Raw genomic sequence first — 9,430 nt, 5'->3', positions numbered from 1 at the left:
CGTAGAACAAGCTCAAACAACAGAAGAAGTCGAAGAACAACATACCCGATTCACTTTTGGTTTGCATTTTCTTTTAATTTCTGCTCTAAATTGTACTTTGAAACTGTAATAGCTGAAATCTTAATGAATTGGGGATTAGGGTTCTAAAAGGGATAAGGGTATTTTTTATGTGTGTTTGACTCTGCTGTCGTGATGTTTTGTTTGGTTGACGATTGAACTGTGAGAGACGAGAGCAATCGTGAGAATGAGCAGAAATATCGTGAGAGCAAACCGTGAGAGATCTATGCGAGAGAGTTGAGAGTTTCGAAACGAACACGATGAATTCGAGAGAGATTCATTGTTGTTGTTCATTCATTGCGAAAGAGAGAAGAGAAGAATTGATTGAATGGAAATAGAATTGAGTGGTTACATGCGAGAAAGCGATTAAGGAGAGATAATTCCTTTTCTTTTTTTAATGTTGCTTTTAATTAAGTTTAATTGAGGATTTAAAATTCATTAAGTTGAGGAAAACAAAGAGGTGCAGCGGCGCCTCATCCTAGTTTCTAGGTTTTCTTTCATTTTATGTTATGTGGTGGCCATTTAGGCCTTATGCTAAGCCCGATCCAGTTATGCTTCATCCATCACTACCAATTTACTCCGATACACCCCCCAGCGTTCCAACAACGAGGCCTTTGGGCTTTAGATTTTCTTTAGCCCAATTTTCAATTCATCTTTACTTTTTTTTATTATTCAATACTTCATTGTCATTTTAATTTATTAAAAAGGTTTTAGTTAATTAGTCTTATTTATTAAATCTCAATCCCCACTTCAAACAATTTCACAATAAATTTTGGTCAAAACCAAATATTTTTTTCAAACTTATTATGTCACAATCAAAAAATCTCGAAAATGTTTTAACAATCGAATTGAGTTTTGTCAATAATGGATGAAAAGAGGGGGTTGTACGTACTTGTACAAGTTGCTCTAAAGCATTTAGACGATGGCCGTTAAGCTTTTGTTTGAATGCTTTGATTCCATTAAAGATCCTTAAAATTCTATTTGTCTCACCTTTCTCTACAAAACGTTTTTTATCAAATCAACTTCGGTTTATAATGGATTAATCAAGAGGGGGTTGTACGTACTTGTACAAGTTGCTCTAAAGCATTTAGACGATGGCCGTTAAGCTTTTGTTTGAATGCTTGTATTCCATTAAAAACTTCATTACGCTCAATTTATCAAAACGCTCTTTCAAGTATTTTAGGCGATGGCCGTTAAGCCATTGTTTACGTACTCGAACTCCAATTTTTCATAAAACACCTATTTCAAACTCATCTTCTCTTTGCCCAAGTGCAAATCTCGCCCAAGTGCGAACCACATTTAAAAAAAACTCGTCTTTTCCGCCCAAGTGCGATTAGACCCATAAAATCTATCAATAATTTCGTAGCCATGAACTACGAACGCTCTGAATTTCCCATTGCACGAGGGAATACGTAGGCACAAGATTCAAATATCTTGGCGAGCACAATAATAAAAATCCCAAATCCCGTTTGTTTCTTGTCCATATAATAACTAGAACACAAGTAGATAATAAGCTAACAATCAATCACAAGATTAACTAAATGGGTCCCATCGAGTACGATGGAAGTAAGGGGTGCTAATACCTTCCCCTTACTTAACCGACTCCCGAACCCAAATTTGGTTGCGAGGACCATCTATGTCCATTTAATTTCATTTGTGGGTTTTATCAATATTTTCCCATTCCCATAGGAATAAATAAAATTTGGTGGCGACTCTGTTCGATATAATCTTCGTGGCGATGATTTTTTGACCCGCGACAGCTGGCGACTCTGCTGGGGACTTCCAAGAGAGTCAACCCTAATTTAATTTTTCTTGTGATTTTGTTTTCATTTATTTACTTGCTTATTTATTGCCTTTATCATTGTTTGATTTCTTATCATCATGGTTGGAATCTTTCTATTATTGGCACTTTATGGACAAAGCTCTACGCCCGAGCTTAAGAAACACATAAGATAAGATGGTGGTTTAGTATTAAACTTGCTTGACGTAGTGTCAAGTAGGAGATACTAATACCCCGCCTAGAGAAGGTCCTTTGAGAAGATGTCTTTGGTTGAGTAAGTTATTTACTCGAGCGATGATGTTTTCAATTTGGATCGTTAACTCTAGGGACCTTTAGAAAAACCCTGAAACCATGACTTTTAGGAAATGGTGGCTTCGCACCCAACTTGCATAACGTAACTATTACTGTGGGTATGTGCGAAAACCACACTCAGAATAGACTTCGTTTGAAAACACAGTTGGGTGGTAAGTTATTTACTAGACGACTGAGTTTTCGAAAGAAGTTTGTAACTCTGAGAACCGCGTCTAGAACCTTGTCAAAAAAAACCTTAGAACTATCCTGTGGTGAGCCACTTTGTGCCAAATAAATTGAATTTTTCTGTATCCAATTGATTGAAAGTCCATTACTTGTGAATCATACATGATATGACATTGCATTCATTCTTGCATTAAAAAAAAAATCATCATGCATCTGCATTCATTTGCATCTCAATCCAGTACTCATACATCTATTCCTCCAACAGTTTAACAAGGCAAGCTGATTCCCCGACATCCTTATCAGACGCGTAGTGTTTCTCGAAAAAGAATGGCTGACCAAGAGCAACACAACATGGAAGTTAGGATGGAAATCGACGAATTGAAGGGAAGCATCACCAAGCTCACTGAGATGATGCAAGTGCTAATAGCTAGGGATGCTGAACCCCAAAGAACTGTCGTAGCTGAAGTCTCCGAAGCTGTTGAGGATCCCATTCCCGTTCAGAGGCCACCTTCTACCTGGCCAGAATTTGGTTTACCACCTGGTTATACTCCCCCATTCGCGAATACTTTGGGAGTAGGACTTTCTGCGCAACAAATTGCACCAATACCGGTCGTCGCTGAACAGTCACCGATTGTTCACACTACTGTTCAACCTACTCTCAACAATCCTCCTTTTGTCTATCATGTTGATGATTCCGAACGTGGTGATCAAGAACACAACCACGAGGTGGAGGAAGTGAAAGAAAAGTACAATGTCCTCGAGAAAAGGTTGAAAGTCGTTGAAGGAAATGACATTTTTGGATTTGATACCATGAACCTCTGCTTGGTTTCTGACTTGACTGTACCTGCAAAGTTCAAAGTCCCTGAATTCGAAAAGTACAAGGGGCATACTTGTCCTAAAGATCATCTGACTATGTACTTTCGCAAGATGGCCGCTTATGCCAACAATGACAAATTGCTTGTTCACATCTTTCAAGATAGCTTGGCTGGAGCTTCTCTGAAATGGTACATGAGTTTGAAGAGGGAGCATATCCAAACATGGAGAGACTTAGGCGAAGCTTTCCTGAAACAATACAAGTACAACATGGACTTAGCCCCTGATCGCAGACAACTTCAGACTATGACCATGAGAGATAGAGAAACTTTCAAAGGGTATGCCCAACGCTGGAGAGAGCTAGCCGCTCAAGTCGAACCTCCTCTTGCTGAAAAAGAGCTTACTGGTATGTTTATGGATACCTTGAAGCCAGTCTTCTATGAGAAAATGATTGGAAGTGTCTCTTCTAGCTTTGCTGATTTGGTCACTATTGGAGAAAGGGTCGAAGAAGGCTTGAAAAATGGCAAGATTGTCAATGCTGAATCATCCAACAACAACCAAGCAAAGAGATTTCCTGGAAACTTCCAGAGGAAGAAAGAAGGAGAAATTAATGTTGTTGCGACTAGTGGTGAAGAAACTCAAAATCCACAACCTTACCAAGTTCCAACTTATCCACAAGCACCATTCATGCCTTACTATCAGTATCCACATGTTGCAGCTGCTCAACATCAACAACCGTACTTCCCAATGCCATCGCATCAACAACCATGGAACGCTTCTCATCAGAATGCTTCACAAAGTGCTCCTCAGAATGCTCAACAAAGTCAGAATAGGCAGCAGAATCAGAATAGGCCTCAGAAAGATCCGCCAAAGGAGCCTCGCCGCATCGACCCAATTCCAATGACTTACACTGAATTGTGGCCTGCACTAATCCATAAGTCGTTGATAGCTCCTAGGCCAACTAAAGCTCCAACTCCACCGTTCTCCAAAGGATATAATCCTAATGCTAAATGTGCTTTTCATAGTGGAGTAGTTGGTCATTCCATTGAAGACTGTTGGGTTCTGAAGGAGAAGGTTCAAGATCTGATCGAAAGCAAGATGCTCACCTTCCGAGATATTAATCCAAATGTGGTCACTAATCCCCTACCCCATTGAGTGTCGAATCAAAAGGGATGTTCCTAAAGCCAGATATCAGACGGGAAAGCTCATCCTTGCTGCTGATAGTTACTAGGCCTTTGTCTTTTTCATTTCTTAATTTTCCTTGTTTGTAATGTGTTTTGTCGCATTTGAATTCTGTAATCCTTAATCGTAATTTTAATGAAATGAGCATTGCATTTGTTTTGAATCAATCATAACGTGTTTCTCTTTCTTTATTTCTGTATCACTTACACAAATTCAAAAAAATACAAAAATTGTGCTTTTCCATTTCATTTTCTTTATCAGCTTTCTGTCCAAGCAAGATTCCAGGGAGGATGACGATAAACGAAATATCCAATTTGCATCAGTGTGCTTTCAAATAAAACTTTGTTGATGATGTACAGGCATTCTTTCAAATCCCCAAACACTGGAGATATAAGGAAGATAATCCTTCGTTAACCCCTTCGAGCCTTAGAAGTAGGTGTGTTCTTTTTGCACGAAAATTGAAACCCTTAATCAAAACCTGGGGCAGGGTAGTTGTTCAGTTAAAGTGACTAATGCATCTGATTTCCAAGAAGATCATTTCATGGGAACCATTCCCGACCAAAGGTTCAACCGCGTCCTCTCTTCGTACACAAAGTCGAAGTGGTAGTGAACATCTAAAGCTTACAACAGTTGTTTCCCTTGGAACAGTAATAAGGCAGTCACAAATCTCAAATTCTCATACCATTGAACAAATGTCACACAAGTTGTTCAAACAAAAAATAATCAAAAGGGAAACCCGCTAAGTCAAAACCTAAAAAGGAGACTTAGGCAAAAAAAATTTAGGGGTACAAAAGTCAAAATAAAAGAGATGAGAAGATCATTATCAAAAGGAAAAAAACAAGCGCAAACTTGTGTGACTTTCAAAGAAGAATAGGTGACTGCCACCTTAGAACTCATTGGTTCTCAAACATCGTCTGCAAATTCTCTTGGAAGTCGAATACTTGTAAGAGTTAACTGAACTTAGGACTGGAGTACATCACGAAGAATGGGTGGGTTAAAAATAAAATTTTTGAGCCTATATCCTTTGTTTCTTAAACCGTGAACCTGACCACGTTACAACCTTCAAAAGTCCTAATTGAAGCAAGGCTTCTTTTGAAAGCATAACTAAAGCAAGGTTGCGTTAACCTGACTCCTGAATATTTGCTAATCATTTGTTTTGATACCACAATATCACATCATCTTTCACAACTTGAATTTCAAACTTCCATTGCATCCTCATTGGGATCTATTCATCGTATACCGCAGTTTCATTTCAATAAATGATTTGTTTTTAAAACTTGCATGCACGTCGCATTAAAATTACCATTTTGAATAGAATAGTTTCATTTGTAAATAAGCACTTTCCATCAAGGAAGTTCCAACAATGGAAATCATTCAAAGAGCCTTAAGTGGCATCAGCAAAGTCACATAACTTCAAAAGTCCATCATTCAGGGGCATTTCATTTCAAAGTTCCCAAGGACTGGGGCATGTCATCTCAGGATCACCAGTTTGAATCCAAAACTTTGTTGAAGCAAATTTCTCCAGAGACTCAGCATTCCGGGGAAATCAAGGCCAAGACCTTTCCTTCAAATAGTCCAAGCAGACTATGCCATATCAAGTAGTCCTCAAACTCAGAATTGGTGTCGGGAATTATGCTTGCACAAACTCTTACCAAGGGATTCTTTCCACCTCACAAAAACCATTACCCTTCACTGGGGCATCCCTTCAAATATTCCAAACCATAAATTTCATTCATAGCATACATTCATAAATCATGCATATCAATTCATGGGGAAACCTCCCACAACATTAAATCAAAAATTCAATCTTGCTCGGTCGTTTCCATTGAAAACCAAGCATGGTCCACCATGGATACCCAAAAAAATGCATTGGCCATTGGCACACATCCAGTAAATTCATTACTTGCATTGAGCAACCATCATGCATCATTACATGTGCATCAATTTGCACAAAAGAAAAAAACAAAAATATCTCATACATAAGCACAAATCATGCATAGGAGATCATCACCTTCTTGTTAATTTGAGCCAACCCATTGGTTGAAATTCAATCGTTAATTCTCTTGTCATTTTAATCAACTCATTGGTTGAGAATAATCTTTCTCTCGTTGTCAGCCCATTGGTTGAAATTTATCATTTACTTCCTCAACTCATTGGTTGAAATTTCAGTCTTATTTCCCAGTTAACATAAGTCAACTCATTGGTTGAAATCAATTTCTTCATACCCTCATCAGCTCATTGGTTGATGGCAGCTTCATTTCTGTTCTGATCGTACTCGACTCATTGGTTGTGGACGACGTGTCAACTTTCATCAGCTCAATTGTTGATGTCAGTTATGTCTTTCTTCAACTCATTGGTTGATAACGAATTGTTGTTTACCTTCATCAGCTCAATTGTTGATGTCAGTTATGTCTTTCTTCAACTCATTGGTTGATAACGAATTGTTGTTTACCTTCATCAGCTCAATTGTTGATGTCAGTTATGTCTTTCTTCAACTCTTTGGTTGATAACGAATTGTTGTTTACCTTCATCAGCTCAATTGTTGATGTCAGTTATGTCTTTCTTCGACTCATTGGTTGATAACGAATTGTTGTTTACCTTCATCAGCTCAATTGTTGATGTCAGTTATGTCTTTCTTCAACTCATTGGTTGATAACGAATTGTTGTTTACCTTCATCAGCTCAATTGTTGATGTCAGTTATGTCTTTCTTCAACTCATTGGTTATGAATGATTCTTTTTGGCACCATTGCCTTTCCCCAGCAAGTGTTCTCATTGGAACTCCTTGACAAATCATTTCATAATCCCAACATAATTTACTTTCCATTTCCATATCCCCAACAAGAGTTCATGCATTCATGACATTTCATCGCATCAAGGGCCAAAATTCAGGTCACTTGGTATTTAATTATCTTTCGCCTTTGATATCCCAGAGATCAAAGTCATTCGAGCTATCTAGCTAAAGATAATTAAATAGGGGCATCTGTCGCACCCTAAATTTTGACCTAAGTTTTTTTCATCTGATTCAGCATCGATCAATTCATCTGCATCCATATTAAGTTTCGACTCTGCACTTTGCATTTTAAATCAGTGTTTAATTCATATTTGGTTTCTCATCATTTCAATGGGTATCCATTTAAATTCTATTTTTATTTCATCTTTTTGCACCAATCCTTTTTCTAAAAAATATATAAATAAATCTTTTCTTTTTTTGAATTTCTATTTTTTTAAATGACTAATTAAATGTGCATTTTTTTTATATAGTTAAAGTTGAATATTAATTGAATTTACGTTTCTTTAATAATTAAATTAATTATTATTGAAATTGGACATTTTGTTAATTTCAACTTTTTGCAAATATTAGTGTATAGGATGGTACAAAATGATAAAAAAAGAAAGAGTTTTAAAATTAGTTTTTCAAGTTCATTACAATATCATCAAAAATATATATAAAAAAAAAAAGGGGGTGTATCTTCTTGCATCCTCTCCATACGATGCACCACCAACCTGCTATACTAGCCCAGAAACCTGCAACAACGGTCCACACCCTGCTCCAGCCGACTTGCTGCTCCACTGCATCAAAACAGTCCAAAAAAACTCTGCAGCAATACTCCAAAACATTCACCAAAGTAGACAAACCATAACCTGCACCAAAAAGTAATAATCAGACTACCAAAAGTGTTCAAATGCTCTCCCTATTTCCTCCCAATTTTCATCTCAAGTTCTCATCCAAACCCTAATTCTCTACTCTATATAAACAACAACAAATCAGCACAGCAGGGGAGAGGAAAATCAAGAAAATAACTCTGCTGAAATCCAAACTTACTCTTCCTCCAAGCAGAAATTACAGAACCAAAAAACTCGTTGCTTCAACCTTCATCCATCCTCATCATAACTTGAAAATCTCAAAACCATTCACCTTCCTTCAACTCACAACCATTCAACCTAATCTCTCCTAAATTTCACAAAGAAACGCAGCTCCTTTTAAGCATTCCATAAACCTTGGTTTCAACCTCATCCGCACACAAACCCTTCACAACTTTATCATCTCTTAACCTTCGCTCCCTGCATCAACCCTCAACAGAACCTTCATCTTCCAAGCTATCACTCTCAAACCATAAAACACCTTTCAATCCTTCAGCCTACACACTCGACCTTACCTTCAACTTCAAACCTACCTCAGACTCAAAACACATCACTCCACCCTCAAATCACTTAAAACCGCACCATACACAAGCCAAGGCACAGAAGCATATCAACAACGACGTCGTAAATTTACGGAAGCAGAAGAAATCGTAGAACAAGCTCAAACAACAGAAGAAGTCGAAGAACAACATACCCGATTCACTTTTGGTTTGCATTTTCTTTTAATTTCTGCTCTAAATTGTACTTTGAAACTGTAATAGCTGAAATCTTAATGAATTGGGGATTAGGGTTCTAAAAGGGATAAGGGTATTTTTTATGTGTGTTTGACTCTGCTGTCGTGATGTTTTGTTTGGTTGACGATTGAACTGTGAGAGACGAGAGCAATCGTGAGAATGAGCAGAAATATCGTGAGAGCAAACCGTGAGAGATCTATGCGAGAGAGTTGAGAGTTTCGAAACGAACACGATGAATTCGAGAGAGATTCATTGTTGTTGTTCATTCATTGCGAAAGAGAGAAGAGAAGAATTGATTGAATGGAAATAGAATTGAGTGGTTACATGCGAGAAAGCGATTAAGGAGAGATAATTCCTTTTCTTTTTTTAATGTTGCTTTTAATTAAGTTTAATTGAGGATTTAAAATTCATTAAGTTGAGGAAAACAAAGAGGTGCAGCGGCGCCTCATCCTAGTTTCTAGGTTTTCTCTCATTTTATGTTATGTGGTGGCCATTTAGGCCTTATGCTAAGCCCGATCCAGTTATGCTTCATCCATCACTACCAATTTACTCCGATACACCCCCCAGCGTTCCAACAACGAGGCCTTTGGGCTTTAGATTTTCTTTAGCCCAATTTTCAATTCATCTTTACTTTTTTTTATTATTCAATACTTCATTGTCATTTTAATTTATTAAAAAGGTTTTAGTTAATTAGTCTTATTTATTAAATCTCAATCCCCACTTCAAACAATTTCACAATAAATT

The 9,430-nt window shown here is 37.5% G+C and overlaps 1 protein-coding gene across 1 annotated transcript; it reads left to right on the top strand.

Annotated features, from left to right (window-relative positions):
• The first annotated feature begins 2,641 nt into the window (after positions 1-2,641).
• Positions 2,642-4,282, top strand: LOC131651147 (uncharacterized). Its single transcript, XM_058920817.1, has one exon. It carries the CDS (start codon positions 2,642-2,644, stop codon positions 4,280-4,282), a length of 1,641 nt encoding a protein of 546 aa, XP_058776800.1.
• Positions 4,283-9,430: the final 5,148 nt, after the last annotated feature.

Source organism: Vicia villosa, linkage group LG2 (genome assembly GCF_029867415.1).
Source record: "Vicia villosa cultivar HV-30 ecotype Madison, WI linkage group LG2, Vvil1.0, whole genome shotgun sequence".
Classification (NCBI taxonomy): domain Eukaryota; kingdom Viridiplantae; phylum Streptophyta; class Magnoliopsida; order Fabales; family Fabaceae; genus Vicia; species Vicia villosa.
Note: the sequence above shows the minus strand (reverse complement) of the source record. Positions and strands in the feature narration are given on the sequence as shown.

Bases quoted from the DNA above. Each gene is read 5' to 3' on its own strand.
- LOC131651147 (XM_058920817.1), top strand. From the start codon at position 2,642: ATGGCTGACCAAGAGCAACACAACATGGAAGTTAGGATGGAAATCGAC.